General features: G+C 42.4%; 1 protein-coding gene across 1 annotated transcript in view; it reads right to left on the minus strand.

Annotated features, from left to right (window-relative positions):
* Positions 1-17,655, minus strand: part of LOC306931963 (unconventional myosin-XVIIIa-like) — a 128,534-nt gene that overhangs the window by 18,958 nt on the left and 91,921 nt on the right. Inside the window, exons 29-32 of the mRNA XM_079513668.1 lie at positions 17,489-17,635; positions 13,922-14,035; positions 3,325-3,441; positions 2,258-2,341 (exon numbers count right to left, since the gene is read on the minus strand). Of these exons, the coding sequence (XP_079369794.1) occupies positions 2,258-2,341; positions 3,325-3,441; positions 13,922-14,035; positions 17,489-17,635 (462 nt within the window). The remainder of the gene's footprint in view (positions 1-2,257; positions 2,342-3,324; positions 3,442-13,921; positions 14,036-17,488; positions 17,636-17,655) is intronic.

Genomic DNA, 17,655 nt, shown 5'->3' on the forward strand with positions numbered 1-17,655 from the left:
CTTCATTACTGGACCGCTTCATATCCATAACTCAAAGCCTGCAGACGTGTCCCAGAATGTGATTGGCTGATCAGCTGCGCTGCCATTTCAAAGCGGCGAGGAGAAGACGGGCTCCTCGTCTGGAACGATTTACAGAAGAGGCAGAATCTTTTGTTTAGCACCAAGAAAATGATATGCTTTTTAAGTGCCTGGAAATGTCTAATGACAACCGGAGTCTTAAAAATGATGACAGGAAATGTACGAGAGAAGAGAAGAGCGAAAGGTACAGCAGGTTGACGGTATTTTGTGGGATAGGAGCCCTGCATCTTTATCTTTCATCTCCCATTTCCCCAAGAACATTCACTGCAAATAATTGATGTTTGGTGTGTTTGTTTGTTTGTTTGAAACTAACCCCCTGTCACTAACATTGATTGTATGTTGACACTGGGGTACTTTACTCATACAGTAGGTTAAGAGATAGCAGGCATCACAGTATAAGAGAAAAGAACAGAAGAGAGAGACAGAGATGGAAAAGAGAGAATAGAGAGAGCAAGAGAGAAAGTACACAGAGAGAGAAACAGTTGAGAGAGGAGAGAGAGAGAGAGTGGGAGAGGAGTTGGTCAGTGAGAAGGTTTGAGTTGCACTGCTCACACCAACGGCAGAGATAATTGCTCCGAAGCCAAGGTCTTAGTGTAGATGGTTATCATCATCCGGGAGCATGCACAGCTCGCGACGCTGAGCGACATAAATCTCTTGCATCTGTGGGAGTGGCGCGCGGGGGGGGGGCAGGCGGTACGCCAGCAGTTGGAGCTAAAGGTATTACAGCTGTTAACTTTCGCAGCCGCTTTGAGGACTTTGTGGGTTAAGAAAAAAAAGGGATTCATGGCGAACTGGAGGAAACCATTAGGAAGGTGACAGCGGAAGCACGTTCGGAGTTATTGCCTGTCCGGGAATGGTGTAACCAAGCTGGCCACCAGAGTCACGTCTTGTCAAGGGATGTCTCGCTTGAATGACACATCAATTACATCAAGTCTTGTATCTGTGATGAGAGCCATGCAAAGTCGAGGGGAAGAAGAGTGAGGTTCAGGTGCCCGTTGCCTTCATCAGCCAGAGTGGACGTGACAACGTCTCAATCTTAAGAGATGTCCTTGTATAACACACACCTGTCATGGCTGCTGTCTCAGTGTCTCTGATCGCTGTAACGGCACAATATTCTAACTATACATTGGAAGGATCGGAAGGATGGAGAGTCAGAGGGCAGTGTATATCTTTAGTTATTACATGGTTTTGTTTTTTTACCATTATAATTGGTCAATTAAGGCATTCCACGGTCTGTAATTTCTGAACCTCCACCGTCTTACTGAGGCTGCAGTGTTTATGTATGAACGCTGTTCTAATTAAAACCATGTCATTATTCAGGGCCCTTCCGTCACCTTGTCTGTGTCCCCCTCCCCCCCTGGGGACCCCCGGAAAGGCTTTGGCTATGTCTCCTCCCCGCCCCCAATACAAATTGACCGCTACAATAACTGTCTGTCTGTCTGTACGTGTGTACGGCTGTAATGCACGTAACTCGAGAACCGTTCGCCCCACCGACTTCAAATTCGACACACGCGCTCTAAACCCCCACACGGTGTCGAGTCGGTCGGACTCACGGTTGTCCAGAACCGCCACAAAAGGCCTCTGCCCGGGCTCTGGACACTAGGTATCCATATATGGAGCTGGCCTGTCCTGACATCACAACACTCCATATTTGTGGATAAAAAGAGAGGATCCGGGCACTCAAAGTTCAAAAATCACACCCGTGTGAACTGAGTGGTGCAAGGTCTTATATAGCCTGATCAGCTGTGGTCTGACGTAATGTCAGTGACCATAGTAACCATGCTCATTTTTTTGGGTCCCACGTACAGGTACACACACGTACAGCTACACACATACATAGACACAAACAGACAAAGCTGGTTGTTGGAGTGGTTTGCACCACTCAAAAATGAGGAACGCCTTTATTAAATTAAAAAAAAAAAAACCCCGTGTGAACTGAGTGGTGTAAAATAGCCTGTCTGACGTAATGAAATCATGTCTGACGTAATGAACATAGCAACCATGCTCATTTTTTGCAACAAAGCCAGTTGTAGGAGTGGTTTACACCACTCAAAAAGGCAACTGCCAACATGTTTCGACCAACCCCTGTAGGGTTGAGAAACACTGCCTTAAGTATAGTGATCAGTTGTCTTGTCTCGCTTTGTGATGCAGGCTGAAAACACATCACCTATGTACGTACCTTCTCCTGCGCCTCCTGCCTCTCCTTGAGGGTCTCCTCCAGCTGGGCTTGTAGGTCACTGATCTGGCCGAGATTCTGAGCAGACTGCAGCCACACGAAAAACACAAGCAAAGAAGACTACTGTTACTTACTGCACACTGGGCAGGTTAATTGGAACTGATAGTGAGTTTCGATTGGCAGATTAAAGGAAACTGTTAACCGAGCTATATATATAATGTCTAGCAATTTCTATTTCGGGAGTGCCTGTTTCTTTCCACCGTGGTGGGTTCAATAAAGGTTGAAGGTTGTTTCAAAGAATAAATAACAGTTCCAAATTGGAATGGTAAAAGATCACTGGCTGTTTTTCTAAAGGCTTAAGGGATATGGCACAGTGGGGCTGGTGGAATCACATCGATGAATCAAAATGCAAGTGAAATATTAGGGATGAGTTTCTCGACAGTAAGGATAGATTAATTTGGTGCGAGTGGAGGCAGAATCATCACTTGTGATTCCATCAGTGTTGTGAGAAAAAGTGCTCTTTCATTACCAATTGCTGTTCATCTGTGCATGTACGTATGCGTCTATTGATGCTAATGCAGGCCAGTAACACAACGGCCAATACCAGCCATCTGGTAAATTACTAAATTGCAGAGGATAAATTCGGTCAATCAATTAAATTTAAATATAAGGCTCCCTTCTACAAATGCATTATATATATATACACACACACAAACACACGTTTGTATATTAAATTATAGACCGAATGTGCTCATCTACAGCATGTGGTGTGTGTGTGTGTGTGTGTGTGTGTGTGTGTGTGTGTGTGTGTGTGTGTGTGAGAGAGAGAGAGAGACCTGAGCCACAGCAGCCTTGTGTTTCTTCATCAGCTCGTTGTGTGTGTGTGTGTGTGTGTGTGTGTGTGTGTGTGTGTGTGTGTGTGTGTGAGAGAGAGCGAGAGACCTGAGCCACAGCAGCCTTGTGTTTCTTCATCAGCTCGTGTTGTGTGTGTGTGTGTGTGTGTGTGTGTGTGTGTGTGTGTGTGTGTGTGTGTGTGTGTGTGTGTGTGTGTGTGTGTGAGAGAGAGAGACCTGAGCCACAGCGGCCTTGTGTTTCTTCATCAGCTCGTTACTGTCCTCCTGGTCTTCCTCCATACGGGACTGGAGGTCGTTTTTCTCCCGCTGCAGACGGCTCAACTGTTCCTCCAACTGAGAGAGAGAGAGAGAGAGAGAGGGAGAGAGAGAGAGAGACACAGAGAGAGAGACACAGAGAGAGGGAGAGAGAGAGAGAGAGAGAGAGGGAGAGAGAGAGAGAGAGAGAGAGGGAGAGAGAGAGAGAGAGAGAGAGAGAGAGGGAGAGAGAGAGAGAGACACACAGAAGGGAGAGAAATCATTTGTGAGACTCAAGACAACACATCCAGATTGTGAAAAATACACTTTTGAGTCAATGAGGTGAGTGTTGTCCCCTGTACAGTAGTCGCCATTGATTGATTGAAATAATTATTAACATAAGTTTTATTACAGTACATTTCAAGCAAAAACTCAATACAAAGACTCTTAATGTGAGTGGACGACCCAATTAAGCATTACACTTGTTTACAAGAGGGCCGTGCTGTTGCACCGCAGTAATCCTGCAGCCACGTAGCCAAATTGGTCGTTTTACTGTGTGGGCTTCTGCTGTAGAGGGCGGCGGTGGCTCAGGGGCAGAGTGGCCGGTTAGTTCGATCCCGGGCTCCCCCTGAGTTAGTGTCGAGGTGTCCTTGAGCAAGACGCGGAAACCCTCCGCCATCGGTGTATGAATGTGTGTGTGTGTGTGAATGGGTGAATGTAATGCACAATCTACCTGTATGTGTAACTGCCATTAGCAATGATTTGATTGGCTGAGCACCCCATAGCGACGCCACAAGTGATTAGCCTGATTGGACTTAACAGAAAAGTGAGGACGCCAATTGTGATTGGCCGGAATGTGATGATCACTTCACACGGATTGTGATTTTTACTTTAAAAATGAAGTGTCTGTAGGCAAAATGTTTAATCTAAATGATGTGCATTGGTGTCGTTTTATGTGTATATTGTAACATTTATTGTAAGATGTTATTTTATGATATTTCATTTTCACGGTGGATCTGGAGGGATTTGAAGCCAACAAGCCTTCAAAATAAATAAGCAGAGGAAACCACTTTCCACAGCCCACTTTCCACTGTGCTTGGAGGTAATTCCACTATGTATTGTGTGCTACGGTATATAAATGCACCTTTTACAATTTTACAACTAATGGACAGACCACTAGTAGCGACAAAGCTTTCTCACTAGTAGTCCATCCATTAGTCAAAGCTTCTGCTACGATAAGTTGTATGACTAATGGAGGGACCGTTGTCATTCACAGAGCAACAAAAGACACACTACTACTAGTCGGTACACATTCAGTGGCCTTCCGGTTTAACCCATTTTGACCTGAGATCAGATTCTAAAAATGTCTTCTACATCCTGACAGTTTTCTGAAAAAGCTATGTTTCTGTGTCAGTCGTTCTTCGATTTTTCAAAAATAGCAGATCTACAAGCTCGTAGCGCGCCACTCGGTGGCGCGCTATGAGCTTGTAGATCTGCTATTTTTCAATAGCTAAAGCATAACATAATGCTAACACCAAAAGGGGTTCCCGCCCAAAATGGTTTAAAGTGTCCTGAGAGTGGGAGGTTTGATTGATCGATTGAAATATGTATTAACAGTTTGCAGAATTACAGTACATTTCAAGCACAAACTCAATACAAAGACTGTTAACTGTGAGTGGACGACCCAAGTAAGCATTAAAACTGGTTTACAAGAGGGTCCACCTTGTTCAATTCATCAAAACATTTAGAGACGTACAAATAGACACTTCTATATAGTCAAAGAACAGAACAGGAATTCATCATAAAGTAGGTAAGAAAGAAACATATACAGTGAGGGGAAAAAGGGGTGGGCGGTGGGGGATTCAGATTTTACGGGGGCCCGTTTCGAATTGCAGCCGTCCGTAGGTGCCCTTTGAGAGCGGTTTTGAAGGAGTCAAGGGATTTGCATGTCTTAATGCCATGAGGTCAGGGGCCTCATGGCTTGGCAAGGCTTATTTACCAATTTCTCCATTACAAGTGCCCCTTTTGATGTACTGCTGGCCCAACCTAACTCTCATGTCCTTTACACACCAAAAACATTGTAAATCAATGACAGGATATTGTGATGGGATGATTAAAGATATTGTAATCAGCCAAGTGTATTATTAAAGGAGTAATGGCAGAAGAAATATCAACCCTGGTCCAAAAAAGCAAAATGCCATTGTTGATATATAAGTTTGTTTAAAACTGATATAAGTGTGTTTAAAACTGTGCAAATAAATTGCCCCTATAGTGTCTGATGTCACCCCATAACAAGCTATTGTAGCCACAAAATCCCTAAAACATCACTCTAATCCAAATGCAGAATTCTAATATGAATCTTTTACCAATACGCCTAACTCCAATATTTAACCATTACAAATGACCATTCTTCATTGGGACAAGAAACCTTTCGTGATTCTACTATATTTATAGCAGGCCTTTATTTTTTTTACAGACAAAGATTGTAGAAGGAGGGGTTTGATTATCTCCCTTCACGCACGCACAGTCGCACACCTCACTGATCATAGGCCCAGGAGGGGCCATACAAGGTCCCAGGCAATACTCAAGCTCTTCAAATGGTGGCTAAATGTTAGCAGCAGGGGCGGGCTGCTCGTAGCAGTCCTCAGCTAAGAGGTAGGGACTGAGGAATAATCCCATTTCTGTAATGAATGGGATAATACAGGAGACAGGGGGAGAGATTGGCGGAAGTGCAGGGCTATGGATTAATAAATTATGAATAATGTGGTTGTGAGAAAATAAATTAAAAAAAGGCTAATGATTCCATTAGCACACAGCGCGTAGATGAGAGGAACCAGGGGAAGGCTCCACTGACACTATGGCATTCCATCTTATTAAGCTACTGGAGCTACAGTCCAAACAGTCCTCCGGATGCATAATGGAGCACATCTGATGAAAACACAACTCACTGAAGTAGAGACAGTTAGTTGGTTTCTTTTAACCCATTTAGGCCTTTTTAAAATGTCCTGACAGTTTTCTGAAAAACCTTATGTTTCTGTATCAGTGGTGCTCAATATTTCATGTCAAGGTCCCCAAAAATGTAATGTAATTGGCCGCCGACCCCCATCTGAAAATATGTTGTTCCAGCCAGGGACCTCCCCAGAAGCAAAGACTTGAATTGGAAATGTTCACTCTGTAATAATATATATTCAAAGATTTGAGGCACATTTTCACGATTTTTAAAAAATAGCACACCTAAAAGTTTGTAGCGTGGCACCGATCTGCTATTTTTCAATAGCTAAAGTATAACAATGCTTTAAAACACCAAAAGGGGTTCCCGCCAAAAATGGGTTAAAACTAGGAAGGGGGGAGGGGTTGGTTAGTTTGTGGATATGCTATATTTGAAAGGCTTTTGTGGCAAACTTGGGCATAATGCCATGCCCCAAATTATGCATGCCAGATTGGAAGTGGCTAGATCATGTACGGTACAATAACTGCTATTGTTGCCATTTGGATTATTTTGATGGGAAAACAAAAGAAAAGGTGTCTTTATTGATACCATTGCTGGGAAAAGAAGAAGAAGTCAGGTGTGCTGCTTCCTAGAACTAACAATATCCAGAGAGAATCTGGGGCAAGTTAATTTACATATCACGCTTCCTTTTTTTAACCCATTTTTGGCGGGAACCCCTTTTGGTGTTAGCATCATGTTATGCTTTAGCTATTGAAAAATAGCAGATCTACAAGCTCATAGCGCGCCACCGAGTGGCGCGCTACGAGCTTGTAGGTCTGCTATTTTTGAAAATTCGAAGAACCACTGACATAGAAACATAGCTTTTTCAGAAAACTGTCAGGATGTAGAAGACATTTTTAGAATCTGATCTCAGGTCAAAATGGATTAAAAATCAACTTTGGCCTCACTGAATAGCAAGACAAGCACATGCGGCAGCTCTATAGCTCTATAAAGGCGCGAGGAGAATACTGTGATGGACATGAAAAAAATAAAAATAAAGAAACATGCAGTGCCTGACTGTCACTGGCAACTTTCATGGAGAAAAACACAGCCTGTCACTGCAATCTCAACCCAATTATGAAGCTTAGCTGGTGTTCACTCTCCATCACTCTAAAACCCAAACATGCTATATGCAATCACTATATACTGTACAGTGTGTGTGTGTGTGTGTGTGTGTATAAATAGGCCTATATATATATCGTTGCTGCCGGGGGAGAAACCAGCTATTTTATTACATCCTCCTTCACATTCAGTAGATCCTGTGATATTTTGTGGACATTGTCATTTCCTGGGGTCTAGTAGCTAACTAAAAATACATCGCATGGATGCACCTGGGACGTATCCTGATGTCAACGGGGTTTCGGGTCTTCCAACATCATACCCCTCACATCATACCCCTAACTAAAAAAACATTGCATGGATGCACCTGGGACGTATCCTCAGTGATGTATCCTGAGGTCAACGGGGTTTCGGGTCTTCCAACATCATACCCCTCACATCATACCCCTAACTAAAAATACATCGCATGGATGCACCTGGGACGTATCCTCAGTGATGTAGTGATGTAGGACTATAGTAAATAATACAAAATAAATCGCTATAAAATACATATTTAGCCCCCTGTAACCCCCCTGTACAAAATGGCTAAAATGAAAGAAAGCAGCAAATAACATGAAACTTGGTTGAAAAAAAACTAAAGTTGTCTAAATACTGTACAACCCTCTGTGCTGTGGGTTCAATCTAGGGGACTAGCTATTGATGGGTGGGATGTACGTATGGCATAACATCCATCGGTGTGTACAGTTCTTAGCCACTCGTAGAGTCTTAGTAGTGACACAATTTTGTTGTGATGTCTGTGACATGCTAGTGACTCAAGACTAGGGATGGAGCTCGTTAATTTGTATTGATAACGATCACCTTATCGATCAGGCTTATCGAGCCGGGTTGTTATCGAGCCCACTATCGAGCATTTACTATCATTTTGTGGAAAGACAGGAGACAATAAATTCTGAACAGAACCAGTATCTTTTACTAGGGCCTTCAAGTACAGTACATTTCTAACAGGCAATTTACCTTTTTACCAATAAAATAATAATAAAGAAACTTTTAAACTTAAGTGTTATTTTGTTTACCCTGTTAGACCCACATGTTTGTGCCAGCGTGGATGATTACATTTATTTCTTGATCGCCTCTTGCCATGATTGTTTGAACATGACGTCATGGGCCGCTATGCTCGATAACAGGCTTGATAAGCCCAAAGCTTATTGATAACGGGTATTCAATAAGTTTGTTATCGGATTTTATCGGGTATCGGTTATCGAGCTCCATCCCTACTCAAGACAGACTGTTGCCTCGAGGAACAACAGGGGGCGCTGTTTTCACGAATATTTGACGATGGGATTCTCAGATAGGCGACATGCTGACTGAAGTATGAGTCTGTCACGTGTGTCATCAAGCTGTCAAACAGAGAGGAAATAATAACTGCATAATGTAACGGCTATATATAGAGAAAGAGAAGGGGAGCTTTGCAAAAGCAACTTAGCAGTTTGCCGTAAGCACCCATGAGCTGTTTATTCATCCACCATTCATTTCAGGAATAACACTTGGAGAATAGTTGAATTTACATTTAGACTGAGTTTAAGTGTGTGTGTGTGTGTGTGTGTGTGTGTGTGTGCATGCACATTGCACACACGTGCGTGCGCACACATTCCCGCTTGTGCACGGATATTCATGCACATGCAATTCTCTACTTATTGCTGGCCGCACAGCAAGAGGTGGGAAAAATATCGAACAAAAGACCGGTGGAAAAACATGGAAGAGAAAAAGCCCATACTGCACAACTTGTCCTCTATCCATCTTCCCCCCAAATACAGGGCCCTGATGGGCCCAGCACTGTGTGTGAACTCAATTATCTCTCCCCCTTTCCACTGCACACATAATATTCACCTCGCTCATGACAATATTTAAACCATAATAGATTTTAGGGAGATGTCTCTTGTTCAAATTAGAAAACAGATTTGAAAAATACGCCATCGTGGGTGGAAGCCATTCCCCGTTAGTCAATAATTACACAAACTGTAATGTCCCCCAAACAAACACACACAGTGAGAGAGAGAGAGAGAGAGAGAGAGAGAGAGAGAGAGAGAGAGAGAGAGAGAGAGAGAGAGAGAGAGAGAGAGAACGAGCACAGTAATGGGGAAGAATGTGTAGAAAGGAATAGGGAGATGATGCATCAGAATGCAACATTAAGAAAATAAAATATGTGGAGGAATAGGTAAAGTTGCATTTACATGCAAAGTGATATTCACATTACTTCTATGAATATTGAAGGTTATGGTGATAGTATTAGTGCAATTACAGAAATACCCTAGGTTGATGCATTTTACTCCAAAAGTGTTTCCCATCATTATGTCTCACAGCTACAAACTGAGAAATGTACGGTTGCACATCCCGGTTCCTGCCACAGTCATTGTTCCTTTAATTAAGCTTCCAACTTTAAGGCCTTTTTTCTGAAGTCCTCAAAGATTCCCCGGAGGCCATTCCAGTCTCCTGACTTAACCCCCATACAAAAACTCAAATGGTATTCGATTAAAAGGCAGTTGCAAAACGCAAACCCAGGAATATTAGTGAACTGGAGGACATTGCACCTATGCTTTCTATGGCATAGGCAGCTCCCGGCAGGATGCGCCGGCCGCCGGGATAATCTAGACGCAGCTGCGCGACATGAGACTAATTGATTAGAGCGACAGAGAGAGAGAGGAGTGTGTGTGTGTGTGTGTGTGTGTGTGTGTGTATGTGTGTGTGTATGTGCGTGTCAATTTAATAACACAATCCATGCCAGTCCACAATCCATGCCAAAAGGAAAAAAAAGAGGGGCACAGGGGGTTATATTGCTTAAAACGTTCCTTGGCTTGGATTGGGTTAACAAAGGTGCAGACGATAAGAAATCAGCAGAGAGTGATCAAGGTTTGCGCTACTCTATGCTGAATTGAAGTGGACTCGGCCCCAAACTTGTTTTTTTCTCCCTGGAAATAAAAACGTCTGGGTTTCCGAGGCTAGCCAGAAGATGGTGTCTGGCTATGAATCATATTTGCAGCAGGTCATAACAGCAAAAAGGGTGATTTACTAAGTACTAAAGACAAATGTCATGAATAATGTCGAGACTGCAGTAGTCATTGGCATTTAGTGTTTAATTTGAATTAACTACTGTACTTGTAATAGTTGCGTAGAGCTTTTTAAAAGTGTTCCAGTTTGTGGATTTTGGCAAAAAACCCAATTTATAATAACTGAAATGGTAAATGGTGCATTTATATAGCGCCTTTATCCCAGGCACTTTACATAGATTGTGCATTACATTCACCCATTCACACACACATTCATACACCGATGGCAGCGGAAACCATGCAAGGCACCAACTAGCACATCGGGAGCAATTAGGGGTTCAGTGTCTTGCTCAAGGACACTTCGACAGTAACTCTGGGGGAGCCCGGGTTCGAACTGGCAACCTTGCGGTTACCATCCAGGCACTCTACCCCTGAGCCACCGCCACCCCCGTACTTTTGTAAATGTACATTAAAGGAGAAAGTGATGAATGCCAAACAAAACAATCAGATGTGTTGTAAACAACAACAAACAGACAGCCATCTAAATTAAATGTTTTTTTGTCAGTATTTGTTTTAGTTCAGATAGGCATGATGGATGATCGGATACAACCTCATGTCCTCGAGTCGCGGCTCACAAGGAACATGTAGTCAGTGCACTAACTGGCACCACCAGAACCCTACAGTAAATGCTGTCTAAATTGGGTTTTGCATACTGTGATTAAGACTTTGGTGATCTTGGAAATCAGATTTCAGTGTCTACGGTACATGGGCTCCATAGCCAGAATATAACTGCATTATTTGGGGGACGATTGGTGTGTGCACATACAGACATAAAATAGTCCGGCAGTCGAGGTGGACAGGTGGGAAATTTGGTATATAGTCTTTTTTATTGGCCTAAAATATTGTCTATATACATACATTCATGAATCCACTTGCTGACCGGCTGTCACTATTGGGCCATTTTTTTTAAAGGGGTTTCTTGTGTCCCTAACATTAACATCCTATGGCAGGCAAAAATCAAAAAAATGTCAAACTTTCCTTTTGCTTTAAGTAGCATGTAACATGTCAAACTAGGGGGTTTTCATGATTCTGAATCCATTCCAAGCATTAGTTTTGCACAAAATACACTCCTTGGGCTAAAAACAGCCATAGCCACTTGCCCAAAATGTGCTGACCTCATCACATTTGTGCTGACCTCATCACATTTGTCATGACGTCTATGGCCAATTTTAGCCAACGTGTTTTTTGTGCAAAACTAATGCTTGGAATGGATTCAGAAACATGAAAACCCCCAAGTTTGATGTCACATGCTACTTAAAGCATAAGAAAAGTTTGTAATTTTTGACAATTTTGCCTGACATACAGTAGGATGTTAATGAAAAATCACACCCGTGTTAACTGAGTGGTGCAACTCCCCTCTATTGGTTCTCTGTATCGTTCCAATTTGTATCGTTCCAATTTCTTCTCTGTATCGTTCCAATTTCTTCTCTGTATTGTTCTAATTTCAGTTCCTATTAGTTCTCTGTATCGTTCCAATTTGTATCGTTCCAATTTCTTCTCTGTATCGTTCCAATTTGTATCGTTCCAATTTCTTCTCTGTATTGTTCCAATTTCAGTTCCTATTGGTTCTAACACGATCTCTCTCTCTCTGTTTCTGGCACAACAGCGCCACTTTTGGTGCTCATTGGTACTGGTCACACACATAGTCACACACAAACAAACATAGTTGAACACGGACATTGCTAGTTGAATACGGACATTGCTGTTCCTTGGAGTGGTTGCACCACTCAAAAAGAAATTGCCCAATAGTGACAGCCGGTCAGCAAGTGGATTCATGAATGTATGTATATAGACAATATTTTAGGCCAATAAAAAAGACTATATACCAAATTTCCCACTTTAAACAAAAGAAGCCTGTTGGCTGCCGGACTAAAAGGAGAGGACAAAGCAGGAGGATGTATTGGAGTGAAACCTGTGTTTTGTCAAAAGAGAAAACAACACTGTCCATGATGTCACCCATGCGTTGGATGGAAACAGAAACTCATAGAGCATGAGGGTAGAAGGGAGAGGCCAAACGGAAGACATGGGAAATTATGTAGAAAACAAAGGGAAACACTGGGTGCAAATAAAAGATGTGTATAATGAAATAACAAGAGGAGCAGCCATTATAAATGGGAGAACAGGTGTGCCCCTTAACCCATTTTGACCTGAGATCAGATTCTAAAAATGTCTTCTACATCCTGAAATTTTTCCGAAAAAGCTATGTTTCTATGTCAAGTCGTTCTTCGATGTTTCAAAAATAGCAGACCTACAAGCTCGTAGCGCGCCACTCGGTGGCGCGCTATGAGCTTGTAGATCTGCTATTTTTCAATAGCTAAAGCATAACATAATGCTAACACCAAAAGGGATTCCCGCCCAAAATGGCTTAACCCATTCGCCTTGGCTATGGGCCAGCTGGGGACAACACAGCTACTGCCGCTCTGCTTTGCACCACAGATGGTGCTGCAACCGGAAAAAAAAAAAAAAAACAGGCTGCACAACAAATCCTGCATGATGATAAACAAGGATGATGTTCTTATCTATCATTTAAAGTGTGCTGAGGTGGCGCAACGCAGAGGCAAAGTTCCTGTCCACTACTACTGCGGAGTCCTAACGATACAGATTCACAGGACACGAGCGTGCTGCGGACGCTCTGTAAATCACAATTACGGTTGTAGGTGTGAAGATAATAAAAACGGAGCAACTGCGTGGCCTGTTTTGCGACAAAAATTTATAGATTGTGTACAACCGAGCCGTATAGAGGGAGAGCTTCTCCGTTCCTCCTGCCCGTCTCTCAGGACTACTTCTATGGGGTCAGCATCAGCAGTTCTCCCCTACTAATGGCTATATAGGATATTTATAGGTTTGAATTCAAGAGAAAACAAACATACAACTCCGTTAATATAGCAAATATGTCATCACAAACATACATAATAAAATATAGAGGTTATAGTACGCTGCTGTAAGCAATGTCAAATGCAGTTGTAAAAACATGAAATGGAAATTCCCTCACTACAGCCACAATAAAGTCAGCACAAAACGATGGTTTGTAGATTCATACTGCAGGTGCTTAAATTATTTTATTGCCATCTACGTTTATAAACGTACCCCCCCCCTGGGACCTGTTCTTGCCAACTACGTTTATAAGCATAGACATAGGTCATTGCAGAAGTTATCCCGGACAGTGGGCAATTCAGGAAATGGCAAAACGACCAAACTAGGACGTTTCAATAACAGCTGGCCAGTAGCCTACAGGTTGTAAGGTCAAGCCACAGCACAACCTTAAGATGTTAGTAATTCATTAATCAATTATTTGTAAAGTAAGAATTAAAATAATACGAATCAATACGAATTTAGCCATGGTTAATTAACCATTAATTGGTGTCCCTTATGATCTAAGTGTTACTGCACCACTTTTGCTACTGTGAAAGCTGGACATGGTACTTACCGCCTGCTTGGCTTTGGAGATGTCGTCCATCTGAACATGGAGATCTTCAATCTCCACCTCCATGGACTTGCGGGCCTTGACTGCTACCGCACACGTGAACTCCGACTCCTCCAACTGAAAATACAGAGAGGTGGAGGTTAAGGGAGAGTTGAGGTGGAGAGGAGGCAAGGCCAATTTGCAGCTTCTGCAAATTCGCTCTTATTCATAAGTCTCATTAAAAACACTAAACCTGACCCTATATAGAGCGTCGCAGTCCCTACCAGGGCCCAGGAAATGATTCTCCGTTCATTTTCCTCAGACATTTCAGAAAGTACGTATTTATTTAAAGACGGTTACGCCGCGGACAAAGCCAACTCTTGTCGTGACAATTTTTCGGGCCAAACAAAGAATTAGAAAGTAGAAAAAATTGTTTGTTTGGTCCAAAATATTGTGTTTATTGTCATGATTTGTCACGACTGGAGTTGGCTTTGTCCGCGGCGTAACCGTCTTTAAATAAATACTTTTTGAAATGTCTATGGGAAAAATGCATTGGGAATAATTTCCTGGGCCTGGCGTCGTCATGAAAGGGGGTGGGACTGCGACGCTCTATAGGCCTGTATACGGAGGGGCCTGTACTTAGCCCCCTCCGTAATTCCCTCTACACCAAATCTCTTTGGTAAAAATAGCCGAACTGAATGTTTGATTATGACATGCCCATTATAGGGACACTAGTTCACACGGTATTAAAAGCCATACACGAAATACAATACATACTGTATCTTTGCTGCTGGGGAGAAACCTTGTATGTCCAAAACTGTTACTTTTCAGGAAATGGAAACAAAGAACCAGTGTTCCAATGGATCCATTGTAGTTATTATTTAGTAACAAGCTCTTATTTAATTGGTTACATATGAATAAAACCCACAATTAAGTACTGTCATATTCACTGAACCCCTTTTAGTGTTTTAAACATGTTATAATTTAGCTATTGAAAAATAGCAGATCTACAAGCTCATAGCTTGTAGGTCTGCTATTTTTGAAAAATCGTCAAAAATATTTATTTCAGAAAACTGGAGGATTTAGAAGAATTTTTTTAAATGTTGAGGTCAGGCCTAAATGGGTTAAAACATAATCAAGAATAGCAAAAACAGCTCATCCACGAGTTCACAACGTGTCGCATTTGACACTTGTAGTATGACAAAGTACTAAAGTAGGGCATTCATTTATGGGAGGGGGGGGGGGGGGGGGGGTCAGGATATTAAAAGTTGAAATATGCAGATAAAAGGTTTGTGCCCGACAGCAAGGATGTAATAATGTGACTCGGTACTCCATTCAAGGATGTTTTACTGTTACTGATATCTAGATTTCTAAGGTATATTAATGACAGTAAAATGTTGAAAATGAGTGGCATCCTGTGGTCACTATTCATTGATTCACTGGGATACCAAAAAACATTTGAAAAAAAAGGTTTCTCACTGTTCTCGGGTTGAATATTGATATGCGATTAAAATGCGATTAATCAAGATTAATTACAAAGCTTCTAATTAATTAGATTAAAATGTTTAATCGAGTCTCAGCCCTAGTAATAATGTGAATCAGTACTCCATTCACACAGGGGAGGGAGTCATCCAGGAAGCATAGAAAAATGTCACATGACATTAGATTGGTTGACTGTACTCTGTGTACTGTATGGCCTTGTGATTGGTTGACTGTACTCTGTGTACTGTATGGCCTTGTGATTGGTTGACTGTACTCTGTGTACTGTATGGCCTGGTTGACTGTACTCTGTGTACTGTATGGCCTTGTGATAATTAACATCTGGAGCCGTCCATCACTCTACAGTACCTCCTTCATTTGATCTATGGATATATCACCTCACCTCTGTTATCAGTCCATTCATCCATCCATCAATCTGTCCCTCTTCCTTAGTACAGTACACAAGTACCAATTATCCATCTTCATTATTGTGTCAATCCATCTTCGATACCATCTATCTACCTTATTGCATCAATCTCTCTATCCATGCATCTATCCATCCATCCATCCATCTATCCATCCATGTTATTCTGATGTCCATTATTCCATTTATCTTGTTTAACCCATTTTGACCTGAGATCAGATTCTAAAAATGTCTTCTACATCCTGACAGTTTTCTGAAAAAGCTATGTTTCTATGTCAGTCGATTTTTCAAAAATAGCAGATCTACAAGCTCGTAGCGCGCCACTCGGTGGCGCGCTATGAGCTTGTAGATCTGCTATTTTTCAATAGCTAAAGCATAACATAATGCTAACACCAAAAGAGGTTACCGCCCAAAATGGGTTAATGTCTTGGTTATTAATTGTATTATTATTAGCTTTTTATGCCTTTATTGATAGGGAACTGTAGTCAGACAGGAAAAGGGGAGAGAGATGGGGAGTGACACGTGGCAAAGGCTGTCGGGCTCGGGAGTCGAACCCGCGGCACGCCGTCCGGCCTGCTTGGCAGCCTAGGTGCCCAGACGGTTGAGCTAACCGTCCGGGCCATGTCTTTGTTATTGGTTATTTTATACGTATTAGCTATTCTACCCCTCCCTCCCTCCCTCCCTCCATTCAGGTCTGTCATATTTTACTTGACGATGAACTGCCATACAAATAATTGCGATTAGCGATTGTGTTTTGTGTATTTAACATTGGAACATGAAAATACATTTCCTTTAGGCTTCTTCAACAAACGTTGACATACTGAATTAGGTACAGTACAGTATACTTAGTAATAGTGACAAGTAACGGTCAAGCTACACCAGGCTTTTCTTGCGCGTTTACCCTAAACGCGCGGCCCGCGCGTGCGTTTTTTAAAATAGGACTGGACCTAAATTAAACGCACGCGCGGGAGAAAACGCACGAGAAACGCGCGAGAAAAGCCTGGTGTAGCGTGGCCGTAAGACGCGCGGACGTGGGAAGCGAACGCAGCTTGTAAATTGCAATAACAACAATTAGAATAAATTACGTACTTTAAGGTTTTTTTAAGTTCTCTTTTTTTAATTATTTAATTATTTTAAGTGTTTTTTAAGTTTTTTTTAAGTTAAGTTTTTTTTAAGTTCTTTTTTAGTGTGTGTATGTGTGCGTGCATGTGTTTTCTTTTAAAGTTTTTTTTAAGTTAAGTTTTTTTTTAAGTTAAGTTAAGTTTTGTGTGTGATACCGCTGCGCCCTCTGGTGGCGGGAGGGTGGTGTTACAGCGCGACAGACAGACAGACATGTTCTGCTAGGTCTCATAGTTAGTGCTCACTGCGTTCGCAACAAACAAAGAGGTAGGAGCGCACACACCAATAGTGGGGAGGTGCTGACCACAGGAGATACACTTGATCAGAAAAGGAGAGGTTGCACAACTCGTAGTGCAACGACTCCAAGTTGTGCGACCTCTCTTCTTTTCTGAACAAAATCATACTTCCACTATAATAGTGGAAATAGCCGATGCACACGCTCACACCGCATAGTGAGCGGGTACAGTACATCTGCCATTTCCGCCATGTCCGCTATAACAATTGTTAAAATCTCAAATAATTGTGATCGGGGCGATGGGGAAGCCATCTCCACGGTATGTATATATTACCTGGTTTTTGAGTTGTGCGATCTCCCTCTTACTGGGCGCGTTGTTCTTCATGTGGTCCAACATGATCTGTGCGTCGGCCAGCAGGGCTTTGGTTCTCTTCAGGTCCTTCCTGAGTCGTTTCTCTGTCTCCACGTCCCTGTGGCTCACCTGGTAGGACAGGGATGCAC

Source organism: Electrona antarctica, assembly GCF_951216825.1.
Source record: "Electrona antarctica genome assembly, chromosome: 11".
Lineage (NCBI taxonomy): Eukaryota > Metazoa > Chordata > Actinopteri > Myctophiformes > Myctophidae > Electrona > Electrona antarctica.